This window comes from Theropithecus gelada, chromosome 5 (assembly GCF_003255815.1).
Source record: "Theropithecus gelada isolate Dixy chromosome 5, Tgel_1.0, whole genome shotgun sequence".
In the NCBI taxonomy this organism is placed as follows: Eukaryota; Metazoa; Chordata; class Mammalia; order Primates; family Cercopithecidae; genus Theropithecus; species Theropithecus gelada.
In genome coordinates this window covers 116,664,898-116,690,399 of record NC_037672.1, presented here as the reverse complement: position 1 = coordinate 116,690,399, position 25,502 = coordinate 116,664,898, and the positions used below count along the sequence as shown (strand labels likewise).

The window sequence follows — 25,502 nt, the reverse complement described above, 5'->3', positions numbered from 1 at the left end:
AATTTTAGATCTTCCCAATCTAAAGTGTAATGGACAATTAAACTTTACCTTTATTTCTTTAATTCATACTTAGAAATTTAACACCTCAAAAATCCTTTATGATTATTGGATGTGTATAATGTGCCTTGTAAAAGGGGAAATTCAAAAGATTAAAGGATTGTTTACAATCTGACTCAATCAGATTGTGTGTATATATATGTATAATTTAAATTCTTATGAATACTTGAGATAGAAGTACTGAGGAACTGTAAAACAGCCCTTACAAGGGAAGTAAAGTCATTTATTGAAAAGGTTGTTCTGGAGGCACAATAGAATCAGGTTGTGAGATGATATTACAGAGGTGGAGAGATGCCACTTTTTCCTGAATTTAAGTACAGCTATCTAAAGTGGTTAATATTTTGAATTTTCTTTATTTCTGAACCTTTGTTCGAGTCTGTATTTTTTTCTCTTAAACACTAGCTGCTTATAAAAAAGCTCAGCAACTTAAATGTATCTTTGTCAAATATAATATGTACTTACATGATGATGCCTTTCATAACAATAAAATTGTTACTCGGAGTAACAAGGTAAGTCCAAGGTTAGATTTCTCTAATCTAATAAATCAGAAAAATCAAATCAATCTTTGAACAGGTCAGTCATTAAATTGAATTTCTTTTTCCATACTAGGATCCTCGGTTCAATGCAGAAGTTGACCAAATTACAGGCTACAAGACACAAAGCATTCTTTGTATGCCAATTAAGAATCATAGGGAAGAGGTAAGCCAATTTTCCATTTTATAAAAGGTCATTGGAAATATTTTTCTTTTTGAAAAATATTTTGTATTTACTTTGCATATATATGAAATAATGCTTTAGTGATAAATTATCTATAAAGTTCTTAAATGTTCTGCTTGATATTTTTTAATTTAGATTTTTAGTTACAGGGCCTAATTCTGATTATTACTTTACTATGGCCATTTACTTAGAAATAAATTTTATGCATGTCATATTCTACCTCCTCTCTTCCTGAAGGCCTTATTCTATCTTAAGATATGTAATTATGGCTGTGATTAGAATCAATTCATTGCATATTATGTTTTAGGAGTATGAGTAATATTCATAAATGATCATCCAACTACAGTGGTCATTAACTGATTTCATTCAAATTGAGATTTTGAAAAAATGGAAATCATAGCTAACTCTAATTATGTAAATTTCAATTTGAAATTTTAACAGGCAAATGAAAATATGTTAGTTTATATTTCACCTAACTAGAAGATTTGGATTCTGTTATCACTGAGTTCCCTCCTCATTTTACACTTATTTGGAAAAAAAGAGTTAATAAATTATCAGTTAAACTGAATATTTCGATTGCGCATTCTCAATCCTGACTGTGTATTACAACCAACTGGAGAAGTCTAAAAGATTACCAATTGTATTAATTGGGGTTCTCCACAGAAACAGAATCAATAGGATATATGTAGACATATGAGGGGATTTATTTATGAAAATTAGCTTGTGCAATTATGGAGACCAAGAGGTCCCACAATCCGCCATCTTCAAGCTGGAGAACCAGGAAAGCCTTTGGTGTAATTCAGTCTGAGGCTGAAGATCTGAGAAACTGGGAGGTTTGCTGGTGTGAGTCCTAGAGTCCAAGGATTTGAGTATTTGAAGTTCTGTTGTCTCAGAGGAGGGAGAGGATGGATGTCCCAGCTTCCGAAGAGAGAGCAGAATATTCTCTTCCTCTGCCTTTTTGTTCTTTCTGGGCGCTCAATGGATTGGATGTTCCCCCCCTACATTGGTGAGGGAGAATCTTTTTCACTCAGTATACTGATGCAAATGCTAATCTCTTCTGGAAACACCCTCACAGACACACATGGAAATGTTTTACCAGTTATCTGGGTATAGCATTTAAAAATTCTAATGCTGAGGTTTCACCTTAAATCAGAATCTCAGGGATTGGGACCCAGGTATTAGTATTTGTTAAAGCTCCCAAATGACTGCAATGTGTGGCCAAGGTTGAGAACCACTGTCAATCATATTAGAAGTATTTGATGCTTCTACTTGATTTATATTCAAATTCTGATGTTTATTCTCCCTCCTCCATCTAGTCTCTTACCAAACCCCATTGATTTTTTTCACTAGAATGTTTCTGATTTCAGTATTTTTTTATTTTTATTTGTGCTACCTGCATGCACCATGATTCAGATTTTGAAGTAATTCAGATTTTGAAGTTCTTGTAAGGTGTTTCTATCCTTGCAGTCAATTTCCCTTTAGTCCATTCTACATATCACTGCCATGGGAATTTGCCTAAAACACAACTTTCTAAATCAGTGTTAGGTGTTGTGCATAGGAATCACCTGGGGATTTTGTTAAAATGCAGATTCTGAATTCAGTAGGTCTGGGTAGAACCTGAGATTCTTTTTTAACAAGTACCAAGTTGATGATTACCTGGGTCTACTGATCACAATTTGATTAACAAGGCCCTAAGTCAGTTACTTTTCAGTAGTCATTCTCAGTGCCTTAGCGTTACCACATGGTTTCTTAAAAAGTGTAGTTCCAGCAGTAGTAACTAAAAATGCCTGCAGCAATGACATAATATGAGATTAATTAATTAGTTTAATTAACTCAGTATGTGAATGAATATATAAAATTGAAAAGGCCATACATGGACTGATCATTATAGTGTTACTAATGTGGTTGCCAGGTATATCAAATTTTAAAAAAGTTGTGTCCCATGCGTTATTTGGGACATCATTATACTAATAAATTATTTGTTGTTTATCTGAACTCAAATCCAACTCAAATTTTATTTGGCAGGCCTCGTTATAAACCACAGACTATGATTCTGTACACTTAGGAAGACAGTGTTCAGCTTTTAGTTATTAAGGGTACTTTAAAATCGTGAACCCCAAAAACAGCTTTGTACTGGCAAACAGATTCAGCCTGAATTATGCCCTGATTAAGCTTCTCTTCTAGATAGTGTGAACAATTTCTCCAACAATCAGGATTGGGGGAACTGATGAGAATGCAACAGAATCACTAGGAAGAAGTGAATAGGATGACCCCTTCTACAGAAAGTATTCTCAGGATATACATTCTTCCACATTATAACTGCTGGTGAGGATGATTTAAATTAAATAAAAAATAAAAAATAAAAACACAGCTATATTGAGATATAATTTACATACTGACATGGTTTGTCTGTGTCCCCACCCAAAATCTCACCTTGAATTACAATCCCCATAATCCCCACATATCAAGGGCGGGACCAGGTGGAGGTAATTGTATCATGTGGGCGTTTTCCCCCATGCTGTTCATGATAGTGAGTCTCATGAGATCTGATGGTTTTATAAGCTTCTGGCATTTCCCCTACTTGTACTCACACTATCCTGCCGCCCTGTGAAGGTGTCTGCTTCTCTTTTGCCTTCTGCCATGATTGTAAGTTTCCTGGGGCCTCCCCAGCAATGAAGAACTGTATGTCAATTAAACCTCTTTCCTTTATAAATTACCCAATCTCAGGTATTTCTTCATAGCAGTGTGAGAACAGACTAACACACATACAATACAATTTACTCAGCTTAAGTGTACAGTTTGATGAATTTGAGATATGTATATTCGATCATGTAACCACCACTGCAATCAAGACATAGAATGTTTCTGTCACCTCAGATGTTCCCCTGTACCCCTTTGCAGTTGATTTCCTCCTCCTCCCTTAACCCACAGCTCCTGACAAGCACTGATCTGCTTTTTGTCACTATTGTTTTGCTTTTCTAGAATGTCATTTAAATGGAATAGTACAGTATGTGGTCTTTTGTATCTAGCTTCTTTCACTTAGCCTAATTGGTGTGAGATTCAGCCCTACCGTTGAATGTATCAATAGTTTGTACCTTTTTATTGCTGAGTGATTTATTCCATGGTATGGATATACTACAATTTGTTTATGCATGCATCAGTTGATAAACATTTCAGTTATTTCCAGTTTGTGTCTATTATAAAAAAAAAAAAAAAAGCTGCCGTCAGTGTTTGCATACAGACCTTTGTGTGGACTTACGCTTTCACATCTTTTGGATAGGAGGGCAATTGCTAAGTCATATGGTAGGTATTTGTTTAATTTGATAAGAAATTTCCAAACTCTTCCAAAGTAGCTGTTCCATATTTCATTCTTATCAAGAGTGTATGAGAGTTCCCCTTACATCATATCCTTGGTAACACATAGTGTATCAGTCTTTTTAATTCTGGGCATTCTACTGAGAGATGACTTAAATTTTGTTACATGAATATATAACCCCACTCTTAGCCAAGGACCTGCTGCCTTCTTACAGATCTGATTGGAGTGGGTGCGGCCACAGATCCCCAAATAGCCCGAAGCTCTCCTTTACATTTCTGCTGGGTTCCTGAGCTTTCTTGTGTTTCTCTGTGTGCTTTCATATCCTCTCCTGCTGGTGGTGACTTAATATGAGGCTTGGACTCTTACACCAACCATTTCATGAGATTAAAAAATCTTCAGTAGCTTCACTGGGGACTAAATACAGGGTGAGTATCCCTAATTTGAAAATCCAAAATGCTCCAAAATGTGAAACTTTTTGAGTGCCAACATGACCCTCAAAAGAAATGCTCATTGAAGAATTTTGGATTTTTCTGTTGGGGTTGCTCAACTGATAATAATGCAAATATTCCCAAATCCAAAAATAATCTAAAACTTGAAACACTTCTAAGTCCCGAGCATTTCGGATAAGGGATGTTCAATCTGTAACTTTATTCAAGAGAGGGCTTCGAGAACACAGGTTTTTTTTTTTGTTTTTTTTTTTTTTTTTTTGGTTTTTTTTTTTTTTTTTTTTTTTTTTTTTTTTTGAGACGGAGCCTTGCTCTGTCACCCCAGGCTGGAGTGCAGTGGTGCAATCTCCACTCACTGCAAACTCCGCCTCCTGGGTTCACGCTATGCTATTCTCCTGCCTCAGCCTCCCAAGTTGCTGGGACTACGGGTGCCCACCACCAGGCCTGGCTAATTTCTTTTTGTATTTTTAATAGAGACGGGGTTTCACCGTGTTAACCAAGATGGCTATGATCACCTGACCTTGTGACCCTCCCGCCTCGGCCTCCCAAAGTGTTGGGATTACATGCATGAGCCACCATGCCCAGCCTTTTTCTTTCTTTCTTTCTTTTTTTTTTTTCTGAGACAAAGTCTCACTCTGTCACCAGGCTGGAATGCAGTGTCGCATGATCTCGGCCCAGTGCAACCTCCGCCTCCCGTGTTCAAGCAATTCTTCTGCCTCAGCCTCCTGAGTAGCTGGACTACAGGCGTGTGCCACCACGCCCAGCTAATTTTTGTATCTTTAGTACAGATGGGATTTCCCCATGTTAGCCAGGATGGTCTTGATCTCTTGACCTCGTGATCTGCCTGCCTCGGCCTCCCAAAGTGCTGAGATTACAGGCGTGAGCCACCGCGCCCAGCCCACAACACAGCTTTTTAAACATCTTGCTGACCCTCCTCATTCTCCTTCCTTCGCATCTTGCTCCCTTTCCTCCCAGGTTCACACTGCCAAGTTCAAAATTATTTCTCCTGAGAATTAATGTTTTCAGAGAAAAGAATGAAGAGAGACAGAATAGACACACTATCAAGCGTGGCTGTTATAGTATAAAAAGTAATTTGGCTGGCCAAAAAACAAACCCAGGCCACTAACAAGGTGCAATATTTGACTTCCAGAATTATCTTTAAATTTATATCTGTATAAACGAACTCAGAGTAGTGTTCGCTTTTGTGTGTACACATAACTACTCTTTCTCATGAAAATTTTAAACCAAAATGGAAAGTTTCAGGGAGGCTTTTGGGACTAATTATTAAGATTCCTTGCTCTGGACTTGAATCCCATCTTTACCACTTATTGCTGGCTGACAAACCAGGATGGTAGATCTTCTTCAGTTTCCTTATCTGCAAAATGAGGGCAATAAAAGGATCTGCCTTAAAGGGTTATTGGGAAGATTAAATGCATTCATGTGAGTGAAGGGTTTAACGTAGTTCCTGGCGCACTGGAAGTGCATCAGCTACTATTCTTTAAAAGGAGATGTAGAACTAATAGAGCTTTTAAGAGAGACAAGCAATAAGAGCTGCATGAAGAAGTCATTAGCCACATAATAATCAGCTAACTGGGACCAAAGCCAATACTCAGCTAACTGGGATAGCCAACACAGCCCTGACATAGTCTGTTGATTACCCTCTAAGAAACTTTAAACTTAAGAGAAACGTGTTTTTCACTATTTTTCCTCATAAATGAGGCAAAATGAATTTGGTGTTTTTTCTTTTTCTAAGTCCGGCCTTATTGAGTAAGCCAATACCCATTCCGACTAATTACCAAGGAACCTAAAAAGAACGGTGATTATTGAATCATTAAATATTGATTGTTTACAAAATATCCTGGTACTTTTTAGTGACACTGGTTTTTAAAGACATTGGTACCAACTCTGGAAAGCCGTTTGAATGGAGTAGTTGACTATTGAATACTAAATTCTGAATTATAACATAGGCTAGAAAATGCAGGAAGATGTTTAAGATTCACTGAAATATCTAAGCTCTTTATTTGCCTCTTGTAAAGTATTTCAACTAATTAAAAATGTTTGGGAGTTCTTTTCATTAATGTTATAAGCATAAGTGTTATAGATACAACAGTGCTTTTTTTACAAGTAAGGACCATAGACATTACTAAACATCTGTGATGGTAATTTTGAAAAACATCTAGAGGTTAAGATTTTGCAATCTTCCCCTCTTCCTACTCCCTTCAAGAGAATGGAGTTAATGGGCAAAGTGGAAAAAGAAACTGGAGAAGTGTGAGAAGGCTAAAATAATTTATTTTGGAAGGTCAAAGAGCTACTACTGGCTGGAGAAAATGAATAAAGACACAAAGAAAAAAGTGATCAAGGGAGAGAAGAGAGCCAGTCCAGGGTATATATGAGGGAGTAGTTTGAGGAGTATGGGGTAGGACTTTGGAAATGACTGCCTTGTATGTAGGAGACAGTGAACATGTGTGATATTTATTGAGCAAATCTTGTGAAAAATGTGCTAATGATCTGGCAAGTATTAGTTCATTTAATCTTCATGACAACCATAAGAGGTAACGCATTATCTTATTCCTACCTAACAATAAAGGAAACTGAGATAGGAAACATTTAGGGAACTTGCTCAAAGTCACATAACAAAAAACTGGCAAAGCTGAGATTCAAACCCAGGCATTCAGACTGTAGGGGTCATAATAGATAGAGAGAAGAGCATTTCTTAAAAGTCTGCTATGGATGATGGCTGCACTCTGCTTGCCTCCTGATTGGTGTTTTCTTGAGACTCTGCACTAAGCACTTAAATTATTGTTGATTTTGTTGGAGTGAAAGGTACACCGATGTGTTTAATGTGGTTGCATGCAGAAGCAGGACTTGAGGTGGCAACAAGGAGATCTGGCTGTATTCTGCCGGCCCTTCAATGTTAGTGTTTAAACCGCTCTGCAGACAGACTTTTTAAGATGAAAAATGAGATAACAGAGAATAAGAGAAAGATCATAGTCACGTCCTCTATATTGCCTTAAGAGGAATCTATAAGAAAATTTTTACCAGGGCCAAAAGAGTTAAAGGAGCATGTTTCATACTAATCTGAGCCAATCTGCTCCAGAGAAGAACCATGACTACAAATGAAAAAAAAAAAAAAAAATTACAGGTAAAAATTACAGGTATGTAAATTTTTAGGGCTGCTATTAAATTTCTTTCAATGTTAATTCTGGATTTTTCCGACCTGAGCACTTAGACCAGTTTTTATCTTTGTCATTTGTATGAATTATTCCTATAACCAGACGGAATTCTTTTTTTGTTTAGTAAAGAATTACAGAGAAGCTCAGATCTTTCCCCCTAGCTCAGATGACCTATTTGTGAAATACTGCCTTCCCCTGAAGTATTGCTTGTTATGACATAGTGAAGATGAGTGTTCTTTTTTTTATTTATAGGGGCTGCACTGGTATAATCGACCCTAAATATTAACTCTTACTCAGAGCCCTATTTGTCACTCAGGGCCTACTGATTTTTTTTTTTTTTTTTTTTTTTTCTGTAGATTATTTGGGGAGGAGAGGATAAAGAGTAGAAAGCAGGACATTATGAAATAATGCAAGCTCTGAAAATTTCTTATTGATCTGAACTAGAGATTTTATCCAATAATATCTTTCAGGCTAGGCTGAACCACCATTGTTGAATGTCAACTCCAGTTATTAAGTAGAAATTCAATTGGAAATCAGAGCTCTTTCCTCCTTCTCTATTTTTATCTTATTATCTTGATTTTATTTTATCATATTTGGTGATATACTTGCAATTCTTTGTTGCAAAAATGACAGTTAAAATCAAGGATTTAGGATAATTCATTACAATGTGGTAAAGGAACATTTTAGCTAATATCTTAGCATTTTAGCTTATATCTTCCTTTTAAAAACTAAAAAGATTCAGAAAGTATCAGCTAATTTTTATGAGATTTATACTTTGGCAAATCCAAGTGATCAACACCTACCAAAACTCACAAATTGAAGCGTTAATGAAATCAGATATGTAATTCCAACTACAAAACACAAAAGTAAATGTTTTCTAGAATTTAAGTTTTATGATTGTGTCTGCTCATTTAAAAATATTTTCATTTATTTCTCCTAAATTATCTTGTTTTGACAAGTAACTATTGAATCACTGCACTTTGTAGATTTTTTTTTTTTTTTTTTTAATGAGGCAAAGAAGATACTTGCTTTTAAATTTTTTTTCAATTTGGAGAGGTAGACTGGGCACGGTGGCTCACGCCTGTAATCCAAGCACTTTGGGAGGCTAAGGGGGGTGGATCAGTCGAGGCCAGGAGTTCAAGATCAGCCTGGCCAACATGGTGAAAACCCGTCTCTACTAAAAATACAAAAATTAGCTGGGTGTGTGGCGTGCGCCTGTAATCCCAGCTGCTCGGGAGGCTCACACAGGAGAGTCGCTTGAAACTGACTGGGAGACGGAGGCTGCAGTGAGCTGAGATTGTGCCAGTGCACTCCAGCCTGGGTAACAGAGTGAGTGAGACTCCGTCTCAAAAAAAAAAAAAAAGTTGGAGAGGTAGCTCTTGTACACCAAAAATTAAATATCTATATAAAGTGACAAGACAAATGTTAAATGAGTCCAATATTCAACACACAAGTTCGAAGGAAAGACTGAACTCGGGGAGCTAGAGAAATCCCTGGGGAAAAATGAAAGTGTCCTGCTGTATTTATCTCACAGCCTCGAGGGAGGAACCACATAAATGCTCCTGATGACAGAAGCTTGATCTCCATGGAGGGTGGATCCTTGTCTGTGATCTCTCACACTCACAGTACTGACTGCAGCTTTCTTAAATTTGACAGTGTAAACTTGGAGGAAATAAATGTTACAGTTTGATTCATAATCCTTCAATTTTAGTCAAAATAGATGAAAATGTAACTATAAAAATAAGCAGAGTTTAATAGCAGACTATCAGTCGATCTAGATCTATTTTAGTCTTAAAGAATTGGCTAGTTACATGTTTTCAAAAACGTACAAATTGGCCAAGCATGGTGGCTCACGCCTGTAATCCCAGCACTTTGGGAAGTTGAGGCGGGCGTATTGCCTGAGGTCAGGAGTTTGAGCCAACATGGTGAAACCCAGTGTCTACTAAAAATACAAAAAAATTAGCCAGGTGTGGTGGCGTGCACCTGTAATCCCAGCTACTCAGGAGGCTGAATCAGGTGAATTGCTTCAACCAGGGAGGTGGAGGTTGCAGTGCACCGAGATCTTGCCACTGCACTCCAGCCTGAAAAAAAAAAAAAAAGAAAAGTTACAAATTGTTCACTGCATTTATTCCCCACAGTATTCTTTCTTGTAGCTTTGTTTTAGAAACAAAAGTGCTTCTCAAAGTTTCTGTTTGTTCTGGACTTGAGGTTGTGATAGTGACGATCCTTTCTTTTTCCTTCTGCACACTGCCCTTTAAATAACAAAGTATATATTATGAAGCTGTTAACTGCTTTCCTAAAAGAAGAATGTTTCTTAAGAGCAGCGGATGAAAAACATAGTGCGAATGTGTGAAATCCCCAAGTCTACACTACTGATCAAGAAGAAAAAGAAAGAGTGAATAAAAACTTGAAACTGAAGATTAAATTAATGTGGTAGGCTTTGTGTACCCAAGTGGTATCCTATTTTTAATGCTCAGAAAATTTGGTTCATACTGAATGCTATATTTTATTCAGTAGGAAACTTATCTTCATTGGTAATTTCAAGATAACCATTTCAGCACTTTTTGGAATACATGACATTTTTAATTTAATAGATGATTTATAAATTTAATTTTGAGAAGCTTTACATAGTCCCTGAATAATGGATATTAGGGGTCTGGAACCAGATAAGCATAAAACATTTCTTTGTATAATATCTAACCCAACATCATATAATTGGACCCTGGGGTGGATTTTGACTATAAAATAATTTTCATGTTTTCATGCATTCTTGAAGAGTTAAAGTGATTGTTAATGAAATTGCTGCTCTCAATAGATATGTACAAACATCTATACTCATCCATTAATGTCTAAGATTACATAGATAAAGTGCTTTATCAACTGTTAAGTACCTTGTATTCCTTCTTATTAAATGCTTATCTAAAAATCTCCATTTGCTTGTCTTCTGCCATAGAATGGAAATTAATAGTCTATGCTAAATCTCTACTTGCTTTTGATCATAGAATGGAAATTAATAGTCTAGGCTGAATTGAAATCAAAGAGCAAGAGATGAGGATCTTACAAAAATTTTTAAATTTGTTTCCATCAGTTTATGCTAGTGAAATGGAGTGAAATGACCTGGATTTAGAATTCTAGATCTATTTGATTATTACAAATTATTTTATAATCTTGAGTACTATGCAGTATTGGTTATCTCTTGCAACATAACAAATTACACTAAGTGATTCTGCATGAACATTTATTATCTCACAGTTTTTGTGGTTCAGGAATTCTGGAGTGGCTTATAAAGCTTGGTTCCTTCTGGCTCAGGTATCTCACGCAGTCAGGATGTGGGCAGGGGCTACATGACTTATGCTTGATCATCTATTTTCAAGAAGTTCTTGGGAGAAATGCTTCGTTCCTCACCATGTGGACTCTTCATAAGTTGCTCGGTGTCCTTACATCATGGCAGCTGACTTCTTCAGAGTGAGCAATTCGAGAAAAAATTGAGCAAGGAGGAAGCAGTAGTGCTCTATATGACCTCGTCTCCAAAGTTGTCCATCACCAAGACTTTTCTGGCATTCTGTTCTTTAGCAGTGGGACTTTAAGTTCTACACCCGACTCAAGAGGAAGGGAATTAGGCTCCAGCTCTTGAAAAGAGTAGTATCAGAGAATTTGTGGAGGCACTTTAACCTACTAGACATAGTACTAATGTACTTTCATTATTTATTATATAGAACATATATATCCATGTTTATTTTCTCTTTCCTTAAAACTAGCCAGAGGATAAAAGAGGAACTGTGCTCATTAATTAAAATGATCTCTTAAAATCATTTTGAGTTATCACCTTTCATGTACTAAAAAATAATATGAACTGCCAGAGGAGAGGCGATGTAGACTGGGTTTACACAAAGGTTTACACAAAAATTGGTGTTCAAGGTTGTCTTAAATCAGAGGGAAAAGAGGAAGTACAGCATGAAAAAGGGAAGACTAAGGAGAAAAAGAGGAAGATGTCTGCCTCTTTGTATGGTGGCAAATTACTGAGGTATTAAAAGACTTTTTTTTTTTTTTTTTTTTTTTTTGAGACGGAGTTTCATTTTTGTCGCCCAGACTGGAGTTCAGTGGCATGATCTCAGCTCACTGCAACCTCTACCTCCCGAGTTCAAGCGATTCTCCTGCCTCAGCCTCCTGAATAGCTGGAATTACAGGCGCCTGCCACCACACTCGGCTAATTTTTTGTATTTTTAGTAGAGATGGGGTTTCACTATGTTGGTCAGGCTAGTCTCAAAGTCCTGACCTTGTGATCCGCCTGCCTCAGCCTCCCAAAGTGCTGAGATTACAGGCATGAGCCACTGCACCTGGCTAAGACTTTTAAAATACTGTGCCACAAATACTAACAGATCTACATAAGATCTCTGTTTGCATGTAATATAAGTACTCACTGTTTAATATCCACAGGCAATGCTCATTGGTATGTCTCTATCGTATCTTTCTGTGCCATTGTTTTCTGCCTCTGTTGATGGACTGAGAGCAAAGGGAATACCTCTGTTACTTTGCTACACTGTTTGAGTATCCACTAGAAGTCTGTTACTTTGCTACACTGTTTGAGTATCCACTAGAAGGAGGGAAGTGCCTGGAAATGAGGTCAGACAGGTAGACAGAGGCAAGATCAAGAAGAGCTTTCTAATGTCATGCAAAGGAGGTACTGAATTTTTTTTTAATGCCAGGAAGTATTTGCTATTATTTAAAAATCTGGGTGGCCACGGCAGTAAGTTTGAACCATTTTCTTCGCTTCTAACCCAGAGCTACATAATTTGACACTTGATATATTTTTATAATTAACTTCCATATTTGTTCATAAGCAGAGAGAGTGCTTTGTTTAGAGGCAGGAAAGCTGCTAAAGAGTTTTTTGCAGATTTGTTACACTTCTGTTTAGGAGGTTTAGTGATTGATTTGATGGAGGAATGAGGGAAAAGGACAAATCTAAAATACTTTCTAGCTTTGTAGATAAGTTATAAAGGGGGAGAGTTGTCATATTTCCTAAAATAAGTCATTGGTTTGTGGGGAACAAAACAGTTAGCTCTTTTTCTTTTGCATGTATTGTTTTACAGTCTAATCCTTTCTCTTCTCCCCTGAAATCTCTACATTGCCTCCCCATCCCTGGTTTGTGTGGTCAAAGAAATTAATTCAGCAGTTCTCTCCTCTATGTCCAGAATCATTAAAGTTTTCCTGGCTACCAAATCTGCTCATCAGCATACAAACATAGTATTTCTCCCATCTTGAAAACAAAAGCAAAACACTCACTGGATCACACATCTGCTTTACCACCTCATTTCTCTGATCATCACCAGAACAAAACTCTTTGAAAGAGCTATACAGGCCATGTTTGCCATTTCCATTTCCTTCCATTCTCTCTTGAACACACTTCACCGAAACTTTCGCCTTCTTCATGTTCCCCTGTCTCTCTCCTTCTCCTTTGGCCTCCCTATTCCTTGAGACACAACAGTATTAAAATTAAGCCAGTTAATAACCCTATAGCATTCTCTAAGTGTTCAAGTGTTCACTTTAAATCAAAAGCTAGAAATGAATAAGCTTAGTGAGGAAGGCATGTTGAAAGCCGAGATAGGCCAAAAGCTAGGATTCTTGTGCCAGTTAGCCAAGTTGTGGACACAAAGGAAAAGTTATTGAAGGAGATTACAAGTGCTACTCCAGTGAACACATGAGCGCTAAGAAAGCCAAATCGCCTTGTTGCTCACATAAAGTTTGAATGGTCTGGATAGATCAAACCAGCCACAACATTCTCTTAAGCCAAAGCCCAAAATCCAGAGCGAGTTCCTAACTTTTTTAATACTCTGAAGGTTGAGAGAGGTAAGGAAGCTTCAGAAGAAAAGTTGGAAGCTAGCAGAGGTTGTCTCATGAGGTTTACGGAAAGAAGCCATCTCCATAACACAAAAGTGCAAGGTGAAGCGGCAAGTACTGATGGAGAAGCTTTCGCAAGTTATACAGATCTAGTGAAGATCACTGATGAAGGTGGCTATGCTAAACAACAGATTGTCAATATAGACTAAACAGTCTTCTATTAGAAGAAAATGCCATTTCAGACTTTCATAACTAGAGAGAAGAAGTCAATGTGTGGCTTCAAAGCATCAAAGGACAGGCCAACTCTGTTGTTATGGGCTAATGCAGCTGGTGACTTTAAGTAGAAGCCAGTGCTCACTTAGCATTCTAAAAATCCTAGGGCCCTTAAGAATTATGCTAATTCAACTCAGCCTGTCCTCTGCAAATGGAACAACAAAGCCTAGATGACAGCACCTTTGTTTACAGCATGATTTACTGAATATTTTAAGCCTACTATTGAGACCTAGTGTTCAGAGAAAATGATTTCTTTCAAAATATTACTGCTCTGTGACAGTACACCTAGTCACCCAGGAGCTCTGATGAAGATGCACAAGGAAATCAATGTCGTTTTCATGCCTGCTGATACAACATCCATTCTGTAGCCCATTGGAGCAAAGACTAATTTCTGCTTTCAAGTCTTATTATTTAAGAAATTCATTTCGTAAGGCCATAACTGACCTAAATAGGGATTCCTCTGGTGGCTCTGGGAAGAGTACATTGAAAACCTTCTGGAAAGGACTCAACATTCCATATCCTAATCACAAATTAGGAACATTTGTGATTTATGGGAGGAGGTCAAATTATCAACATGAACAGGAATTTGGAAGAAGTTGATTCCAGCCTTCATGGATGACTTTGAAGGGTTTGAGACATCACTGTTGGAAGTAACTGCAGATCTTGTGGAAGTACCAAGAGAATTAGAATTAGTAGTAGAGCCAGAAGATGTAACTGAATTGCCACAATCTCATGATAAAACTCGGACAGATGAACTGTTGCTTCTTATGGATGAGCAAAGAAAGTGGTTTCTTGAGATGGACTCTACCCCTGCTGTAAATGCTGTGAATATTGTTGAAAGACAGCAAATAATTTAGCATATTACATAAACTTAGTTGGTAAAGCAGTGGCACACCTTGAAAAGACTGACTCCAATTTTGAAAGAAGTTCTACTGTGGGTAAAATGCTATCAAACAGCATCACATGCTACAGAGGAATCTATCACGAAAGGAAGAGTCAATCTGTGGTGGCAAACTTCATTGTTGTCTTATGCTAAGAAATTTCCACAACAACCCCATCCTTCAGCAACCAGCACCCTGATCATTCGGCAGACATCAACATCAAAGTAAGACCTTTCACCAGCAAAAAGTATAGCTAGCTAAAGACTAAGGTGATTGCTACCATTTTTCAGCAATAAAGTATTTTTTAATTATGGTGTGTACATTGTTTTTTAGTCATAGTGCTATTGCACACTTAAGAAATTACAGTATAGTCTAAAAATAACTTTTATATCCTCTGGGAAATCAAAATATATGTGTAACTCAGTTTATTGCCATTGCCTGAAACCAAACCCACAATATCTCTGAGGCATGTCTACAATTACTTCATTGTATATTAACTGGCACAGCTATGGAGAAGAGGTCATGTCTTTTTTTGCTGGTGACACCTACAACTAGGAGTTTCGCTAGTGAGACAGATGTCTGCATCTGTGCTTTCATACATTCTCAGGCACATCTTCCATTTGGAGGGATAATATTTAGAGATAAAATTATGTTTTGGCTATGAGAACATAATAAGCTATGTTCTCCATATGAAGGACTTAGAATGTAAAGAAATTATGTGTGTACATATATATACATGACACACACATATTTTTTCTTGAATATCTTATGTTAAATTATATGGATATCTAGCTTTCAATGGCTATGTATGTGGTTAGCTAGACCAGCAGAGGCAATAGCAGTGATCCAAACACTTAGTTCAGCTCTAGTAAAGAAGGCATTCTCTCAACCCCTTTGATACCAACTTTAATTTTTAAATTTTATTCAGCCTGTTTAGTGTTTTGTTGCACAAAACTTGCTTTTTAACCATTTTTGCTGTGTTACTTCTTTTCTGTTTGTATTAGGTGCCCATTATGGACACACCACTTTACACTGTAATTATCAGGAGGCTTTATTGGCAGGGCATTTTACAAGGCTATAGAGACATGGACTCATAATAAGTTCAGGCAGTGCTGGAACAAACTTGATCCTGATTTAACAGAGTCCAAATCCAACAACACTGTCCAGGGTAAGCCTATGCTTTTCAGGCCAACACCTGGCGTCAGGCAGGATACCACCCTTGAAATAAATCTTCATTATTAAATAGATCCAGGGCTCCGAAGTCATTTTTGGCAATGTATTGTGTAAAGGTGAACATAAACAGTGGTGGAATTATTCTGATATGAAGTACAACTTGTATAACCTGTGTTGATATACGAAATTTTTTATTGACATTTTAGGCTTACTGTCACTTAGGCAGAGAGGCAGAGTGTGAAAGAAAGACCTCTGACTTTGTAGCAAAAATGACTTGGTCTTGTGCTGGCTTAGGAGCAGTGATTCCTTGAGCAAGTTTCTTCTCTCTTTGCTTGAGGCGACTGGTTTGTAAAGTTTCAGCATAAAGTGCAAACACACAGGGTGGTTTTGAATTCCTAGTGAGATGAGGAATGTGGCAGTGCCTACTGCAGAGCTCTCACTTGGAGGGGGTCAGAAAATGTCCATTTCCTCCTTCTGAGAATGTTGCAAAGCCAGACAAATGGAGGAATGGAAAGTTAAACAACAACAGTAAACACTGAATGTACCCTGCCATGGGAAAGACAGCAGGCTCTTTTCTGCTATGTAACCTTTGTGTCTCTGGCAGTTTTTAAAGGGCTTATATGGAGACTTTGCTCACAATGGCTATGTGCTGTTCAGTCTCTGGACAGAATCTCTGTATCTCAAGGGACAGAAAGATCTAATAAGGCAAAAAGTCCCTTTAGTTCTAGGTTTAAGAGCTTTACCTCATTACTTAAAAGCTAGTGTGGCAGAGAGTTTACTATTTGGCAGGGGGGGTAATTTTTTTTTTTTAATTGTTCAAAGAGATGAGAATAAACACTAGGATCAACAATTATGCCAAGCATTTCCTCATGGGGAAGAACCCCAGTCTCAGGTTGACTCTATTCCCACAGGATGTTCCTGGGACAGGACAGCTACTGACCCCCAGAGACTGGATTTGCCCTGGCCCCATCTGGGGAGTGACCATCCTGCCTAATAGCACAGAACAAATGACCAGGACTTCAGCCTGCTTCAGCATTACCTAGACAGCTGGGAACTTGGCACATGGGCGACTTTCACATACCTTCAGCAATTACATATTCATTTGCTTTTAAAATGCTTTAAAATTCATGTATAATGAAACACAGAGATCTAATGTACAATTTGATGAGTTTTGAAAAATGTGCATATATCTGTATAACTAATTCCCTAATCAATCCTCACCACCCATGGGCAATACTGTTCTTATATCTATCACCACAAATTAGTTTTGCTTTTTCTTGAAGAATCTACTTATTTTTGATACTGCATTATTATTCACTTTTCCTTGATACATAGAATTTTTTTCTTTTTAATGTTGCATAAGTGGTTCTTGGCTGTGAAAACTTGTTACGAGACTTATAATCTAAGTCCAAGAAAACAACTTTTAGCAGCCACGTTGGATTGTCTTTGTTTCTTAGAGTTATAATTTTGAAGTTGTTCCATTCCCTTTGATGAAAATGTGCATTAAGAAGATAAGCATACTGGCCGGGCGCGGTGGCTCAAGCCTGTAATCCCAGCACTTTGGGAGGCCGAGACGGGTGGATCACAATGTCAGGAGATCGAGACCATCCTGGCTAACCCGGTGAAACCCCGTCTCTACTAAAAAATACAAAAAACTAGCCGCGCGAGGTGGCAGGCGCCTGTAATCCCAGCTACTCGGAGGCTGAGGCAGGAGAATGGCGTAAACCCGGGAGGCGGAGCTTGCAGTATACTTATGAGATCTAAAGACTAAGCGTTGGTGTGTACTGGAGGACCCTTGGTCTCCATGATTCCTTGAGTATAAAGGAATAGTTCATAAAAGCCTATAATTTGGCTGGACGCGGTGGCCCACACCTGTAATCCCAGCACTTTGGGAGGCCTAGGTGGGCAGATCACAAGGTCAGGAGTTTGAGACCAGCCTGACCAACATGGTGAAACCCCTTCTCTACTCAAAATACAAAAATTAGCCAAGCATGGTGGTGGGCGCATGTAATCCCAGCTACTCAGGAGGCTGAGGCAGGAGAATTGCTTGAACCCGGGAGGCAGAGGTTGCGGTGAGCCGAGAGTGCGCCATTACACTCCAGCCTGGGCGACAGAACAAGACTCTGTCTCAAAAAAAAAAAAAAAAAAAAAAGGCCTATATTTTATACTAGAGCTGATTTCACTTTTTCCTGTGGGGAGTAGTAGAAAGAATTGTAGCCCTTGGAATCAAGTCTGGAGAGTGTCTGGGTCTTCATATTCCTGAACTAGTTATATAAGTTTTCTGAACATCGGATTGCTCTGTGATAAAATGGGAATGATAATTAAAGGATTATGCCAAGGATTAAATGAATGAACAGTTACAAAGTGCCTATTACATGGCAAGCCCTCCCTTCTCCTTTTTTTAATGGCAAACTCTTTAGCATTTGAATTTTTCTGGTTTTAGTGAGGAAGAGATTTCTTAACTGTATTAGAAAGAATGGCATTGATCATGTTATTTCTGATGCCAGTTATCTTCAGGGCATTGCTTTTTTATATCTTTCAATTCCTTAGACGCTTCTCTCCAACTTACTTGGCTGCCCATTCATAGCCATGAAGGCTGTGAGAGTAAACTAAAAGCATCATTCTCCTCTGTTTATCCTTGTCTCATCCCCTAACCATGGAATATCTGTAAACATTCCCTTGAGATATAAAGTAAGTATAAAGATAAATAGCCTGTATATACAGAAGGATAAAATCAATCTTACCAGTCACTTAAAGAAATATCTAACTTTGATTCTAAAATCCATTAATAATAGCCCATCCTAAAACCATAACTAAAATGGTCAAAATTGGCTAATGTACATATAGGCAACACAGAAGAGGATACCAGGTTAGCCAATAACAATAAAAAAGATGTTCATTCTCTCTAGTAATCAGGAAAATACAAATTAAAGCAACAGTGATATACAGTTTTCTACCCATCAGATTGACAAACATTGAAAAAGTCTGATAACACCAGACGCTGGTAAGGATGTGAGGTTAATGGAGATTCTTATGCCTTGCTAGTAAAGGTATAAATTTTTGTATAATCTTTTTGAAGATTTAACCAGAGAAGTTGCTGCACATGTGCACAAGAAGAATATACAAAGGTGTTTCTCAAAGATTATAGTAGTAAAAAGTTGCAAACAACTCAGACATCCATTCTTTGGAGAGCAAATGAATACAGTTTGATATGGAATGCAATATTGTATGTAAAATGAATGAACCAGATCTATATGAATTGACCTTAAAAAACAACATTAAATACAATTGGAAGTTGCAAAATGTTTCATATGTATTATTTCATTTAAGAAACCTTTTTGAAAGATAAAAGTACTATGTTTTGTGTATAGATTTATATATTTTTTAACAGTATGATGAAGAAGGTTGACTATGGTAGGAAGAACAGGAGGAAGAAGAATGAGACTGGAAAGAGGAAGTCCAATTTAATTTTATCTTAATTTAATAGTATTAATAAAGGAAACATCACCAAATATTAACATTTAGTAATTCTATATTAGTAGTTCTCAACGTGTCTTTTGTCCTTGGACCAGCAGCATTTGTAATCATCTAAGAACTTTTAGAAATACAGGCCCCAGTCTAGATCTACAAAATCTGAAATTTGGGGGGTAGACCCATGAAACTGTGTTTAACAAGTCTCACACTACCACTATTCTAGATGGCAAAGGCATGGATGCTTACTATCTCATTCTTTGTGATTTTTCTATACTTTTTAAATTAAAAATTAAATAATCTCAAGCTTTCCTTTCTTTTATCTTCCAGTGTTACCTTAGGCTATAAGTTTCAACTCCATAATTAATGGCTTATTAAGAACATAAAGTTTTCACTGCCACACAAAGTTCTCAGATATGGATGGATTTCTTAATCTTAAGCAAAGGCTAGAGCCAAAAATGGGAAGACATAATTAATTATTATTTGAATGTGCATTGTTCAGTTAGTACATCACCCTAAAAATTTTTATTCTTGCTGGCATTTCTCCCATTATCATCAACAGCAAATACTATTCAACCTTTGAGTACATGTAAAACAATGCAAAATGTTGTTAGTAGCATAAACCATAAAATATAAATCATGTCCTTAGAAAATAATCTACTTGCAGGGCTAGGATATGAGTAAAAAAAAATGAGGTTAAAAGGTTAAAAAGGAATACCCTGTCTGGTGTAGGGCATATACAACTGCCACACAGAGTTTCAAGGGGTAGGTTTGAAGGGAAGATTTTTTGGAGATTTGGCCTCAGTAGAGAAGGTGGAAGGTGATATTTCAAGGAATTATGTGAACAAATGACATGGCAGTATTCTAATCCAAAGACCCATGTAAGTGATCTAGTTAAGTTGAGGGTGTGGAATGTTAGGTAGAGTCTTTAATTTTTATTCTGTAGATGGGTGAAACCATTAAAATTTTTGAGAAATGAGGTGATCTGTGTATGCACAACATATGCCCCAAGAATACAAATTTGGCTGAAGTGTCAAAGATAGACTGAAGGCAGGAAGATGATTAGGAATGAGATGTCACGTTCTTTAAAGACAGTGAGGATTTACATAGTGAAACAGAAGAGATAAAATGAGGTGTGGAGAAGAAGAAAAAGAATGCAAGAATATAGGAATCATAATTGGATGGAATGTATTGGTTTCTTAATGCTGCTGTAAAAAAACTACCGGGAATTTAGTGACTTAAAATAGCACACATATTTTATTTGAAGCTTTGGACTTCAGAGTCTAATTCTCAGTGGGCTAAAATCAGGGCATCTATAGGGGTGTGTTCTGTGTGGAGTCTCTAGAAACGGACCTGTTCTCTTGCCCCTTCTAGCTTCCATAGGCTGCCTGTACCCCTTGCTCATGGCCCCTTCCTCTGTCTTCAAAACCTGCAGAATAGCATCGTCAAATGTTTCCTTGACTCTGCCTCTCCTGCATTCCATTTTTCGTTACAAGGACCTTGTGATTACATTGGGCCCACCTAGATAATTCAGGATCTCCCCATCTCCAGATCTTTAACTTTTATTTATCACATGTCAAAAGCCCCGTTTGTCATTTAAGGGTCACATATTCATAGGTTCCAGAGATTAGGACAAGGACATCTTTGGGGGCCATTATTTTGCCTACCGCGTGGAATATTACCGTAACTTGATGATTCCTTAGGATTCAGAAGAGAAGTCAAAAAGCCTGGATCTGTTGTGTCAACTCTCTCACTCTCAGTTTTCTCATCTGTAAAGCAGGTGAGGAGAGGATATGAGGGTGGGATTCCCAAGCCTAACACTGATTAGAATGTCACCTCCATGAGGACAGGGATTTTCATCTGTTTTCTTCACTACTGGTACATAAAGGCACTTAGTAGTTATTGAATAAAGTATTTATGGCAGAATGAATGAATGAGTCAAAGAAAAGTTTGAAAAGAGCACTAGGGAAAATTCTCCCCTAACTCCTCTATATACTGTTAAGTTCTAGTTTTCTTAGTAAAGTTTGTATTTGGCTCAGATTAGACTGTCTTGAGTCCTGTCATTGCAATGGAGATCTTCTGAGGCTGAGAGAGAGGGATAGCTATGATTTGTAGTCTGTCCTTTCCTCCTTTGCTTTTAGTTTCCATGCTGAGCATCCCCTGAACTGGGGATGGGGAAATGTATTGGGATTGATGTACGGCCTCAGAAAATGTCTGGGGCAGCTGCTTATTGAAGAAGAAATTGCTCACTGTGGCAATGATCAGTTGCCCTGAAACAACCAGCTGTCACATTCCACACTGCTCACCCAGTGAGAGTCAAGTCTTGGCCTTTGCATTCCTAAAAGAACACTCAACCCTTTGAGGACATAACATCCATTTGTGCTGTGCATCGTGCCAGTAAAATAGAAAACAGAAAGACTTTTTTGTGCTTTTACAAAAATAGCATGCAGTACCTGTATCTGAGAGTAGTTAGCCAGCAGGTAGGCAAAAATGAATGGACATTCTGATATGGAAGCTAATGCTTTTAGGAGTGCTGCCGCTCATATGGAGTCTGACATATACTTAGAATAAAAGCTGTCATTAAAAATGGACATTTCAAAGCCTATAGTTAGCAGTTACATGATTTAAAGACAATGATCTAATTTGTTTAAAGAAGCAATGGATGACAGCGGAAAGAAGGACTGACTTTATATGAACATGAGGGCAGAGGGTGCTAGTTTTGCTCAGGATCCTTAAAGTCAGAGAATTAAACTGTCATTTGTCTTTTACTGTGTATGCAACCCTGGACAAACACTATGCCTTTTATTCTATTTTTCATCTGTTTTTATTAGTGTCGTTTTTCAAATGTCACCCTTCTGGGGATGGAGGCACATATATATATTAGATACACAGTTGTCCCTCAGTATACAAAGTGGGATTGATTTGAGGACTCCACTCCATCCCCTCATACCGAAATCTGTGGATGCCCAAGTCCCTTATATAAAATGACATAATATTTGCATAAAACCTACGCACATCCTCTCATACACTGTAAATCATCTCTGGGTTACTTTTTTTGTTACACATGTAGGACATTTGTTCTTAGGGAGCCACAAGTTTTGTGCCCCTTGTCACAGTGACCCCAGATGCCTGTTCCATGTGTTGTAAACAGAGGAGCCATTCTTCAGCCCCCTGCTCTGAGCAAACCCCTAGATTACTTATACTACCTAATATAATGTGAGTGCTCTGTATATAATTGTCCTACTATATTTATTTGATGTTATTTTTATTGCTGTGGGTTGTAAAATTTTTTTGTCAAATATTTCCTATCACAGTTGAATACAAAGGACCAACTATATTTTCCTGGGCTAATAGTCTTTTGACAGAACTTGGTTTGTTTTTCTTAATATTTATTACTTATTTATTTATTAGTACAAATTTACAGGGTATATGTGAAACTTTGGTACATGTATATAATGCATAGTGATCAAATGAGGGTATTTCTAGTGTCTGTCACCCCAATACAGTACGTTTTTGTTAAGTATAGTCACCCTCCTATGCTATAAATCATTGAATTTATTTCTTCTATCTTACTGTATGTTTGTAATCCCAGCACTTTGGGAGGCCAAAGTGGAAGAATTGCTTAAGCGCAGGAGTTTGGGACCAGCCTGAGCATACTGAAACCTCGTCTCTACAAAAAAAATTTAAAAATTTAACCAGGCACACACATGCTTTCCATGTAGTCCCACTGCTTGGAAGCTGAGGTGGGAGAGTAGCCTCAGCCTGGAAGATCAAGGCTGCAGTGAGCTGTGATTGTGCCACAGCACTCCAGCCTGGGCAACAGAGCAAGACCCTGTCTCAAAAAGAAAAAAAAAAGACTGAAAGGAATCATCTCACTGTAAATTTATGTTGATATGATGATGGACTAAAATGTTAATATAGTTTGATTAGTAATCATTTAATAAGCAGCTGATTTTTTGTCTTTTTATATTTTCGAGTGAGCAGGAGCTTTCTCTCTATTTTCTTGCTTAGTACATTGCTTTATACAGTTCCAGGTACAGATAGCATATCAATATATACTTTTTGTACTACATATTTATCAGAAACTTTGCATAATACTTTCTCTATCTGTTTGAAACTCATCTTTCTTAAAACACAGATTTAAAGTTTATGTCTTTCCTTTGTAAAACTATTTATTAGAGAAAAAAAATTTAAATGTCATTTCTGAGACTCCTTCTCTTTTACACACATTAAGTGCCCCTTCAGTGCTCCTAGCGATCCACGGACACTGTTTCATGAAACTGATCCCACCATCCTACTACGCTATAAGTCTATGTTTATGTATCACTCATTCTTGATTCTGAGCTCCTTCAGAGTAATCACTTCCACAGTTTTTTATTACTTTTTGGTACATAATAGGCACTTCAGTATTTGTTGAGTAGATGAATGAATATCTGAGCATTTAAAATAACCGAATTATACTACTCTATATTAGACCCCAGTGAACTTCAAGTGGCTCTGATTATAGTTCCAGTGAACATTCCTAACTACAATCCAGACATTTTTGACCTTAGAGGAATTTTACTAGAAATTTAGTCAGTGAAGTTAGAACATCTGGAAATCTGCTGCTGTTTTCAAGAGCTAAAGAGTATGTAAAAATAAGAGAGAGTTGCTCTAAAGGAAATAAAAAGGTATAGGATAATTGCATAATTCTGCTTTTAAAAACAGTTAATATCCCTTTACCATATGGGCAAAAAAAAAAAAAGAGAAAAATGTTAAGAAGACTAGAAAACTACATAAGACAATAAGGTATTTCCCCTTTCTTATTCTGCTATCCTAGAGGAGGATTTTATATCTTTTTCTTAAAGCTAAGATACTATAGTGAGCTGAGAAAACAAAGTGAACCGTCCACATAGAACTAAAGATACATATTTCTGAAGTATAGCCAGTTAGAGGATAATAGCTTATTCCACTGATACTAAATAGCAGAAGAAAGGAAAGAGTAGAATTTAAAAGTAATAAAGCGGAGAGAAGAGTAAGTTGAAGGTCTTTATAAGACTAAGGTAATAACTCAAAATGAAGGTGGAACTAAAAGGTAAGTAACTTCCAAATGCCTTCTCATCTATTTGAAATAAGCCTCAGCATGTTAATTCCTGGTTTGATTTTTCAGTACCCTCTTTCCCAAAAATAAGTCTGTTAAAGGTAAAATAATTTTCAAGGGCAGAAATTTCAAAAGAAGTTGGACTACATCCTTACATTAAGAATTATTTTTGCCCTAATGATCCTCCTGCATTCTTTCCATGATTGGCCAGTAGGTCCTGTTTCATTTTTAGTAAAAGAGCATTTTAGCCCTTTTGAAACATTATATTTAAAACCCATATAAAATGTTCATTTTCTTATATACTTTATTGGAACTGTAATCAAAATTTATTATTTATATTTTAAAACTATGGAAAATATATACTTAAAATGTGATTGCTAAAATAATTTCATTCAAAATACAGGGGGAAATCACAGAATCAAACATAGTTTGGGCCCTAATAAATTAAAAATGTTCGAATTCTTATTAGGATGAAAGAATATGGTAAATGATGTAAAGCTTGCTCAAATGCTGATGAGGGGTTTTGCTTTTGTTTTGTAGACTAGTGTTATTTTACAGCACATGCAGGATATCTTCTATAAATACATTTTAGTGAATTTTTACCAGTAATTTCAGTCAATAAAAAATTTGTCACTTTTATCTCCTTATACCAGGTTGTTGGTGTAGCCCAGGCCATCAACAAGAAATCAGGAAACGGTGGGACATTTACTGAAAAAGATGAAAAGGTACCAAAACTTGTGTCAAGCATGAACCAATGTAGGAAGATGCTTTTTCTTTGTAGTATATACACCTCTAGGATTAGCTGTTGCTGAAATTGTTGGTCACACAAAAAGATTAGAGTTAAAAATGATCTGAAAGTTTCAAAAGTGTATCTTAGGCTAAATAGAGCGATGATTTCACATCTGAGTACTTGTGTTATTCAGTCAGCAGAAACCCCCAAATTCCCTCCTTGCTGTGCTGCCAAGCCTGCACTGGGCATGTTGGGGCCACACAGAGGGTGACTTGTGGCATTTTAACTATCTCATTTACCTTTCATCACTGCTATAGGGATCCAACCTTGAGTAAAACCCCATAAAA

The 25,502-nt window shown here is 37.2% G+C and overlaps 1 protein-coding gene and 1 non-coding gene across 4 annotated transcripts in view; one reads left to right on the top strand and one right to left on the bottom strand.

Moving 5' to 3' along the window:
- The window catches only part of PDE5A (phosphodiesterase 5A), a 129,800-nt gene that overhangs the window by 31,582 nt on the left and 72,716 nt on the right, over window positions 1-25,502 (top strand). For all 3 annotated transcript variants that reach the window (XM_025385801.1, XM_025385802.1, XM_025385804.1), the window contains exons 3-4: window positions 667-756; window positions 25,079-25,150. In XM_025385801.1, the coding sequence (XP_025241586.1) occupies window positions 667-756; window positions 25,079-25,150 (162 nt within the window). The remainder of the gene's footprint in view (window positions 1-666; window positions 757-25,078; window positions 25,151-25,502) is intronic.
- Window positions 22,408-22,534, bottom strand: LOC112625629. The gene has a single exon (XR_003119710.1). It is a non-coding gene; the product is annotated as a small nucleolar RNA SNORA11 (small nucleolar RNA).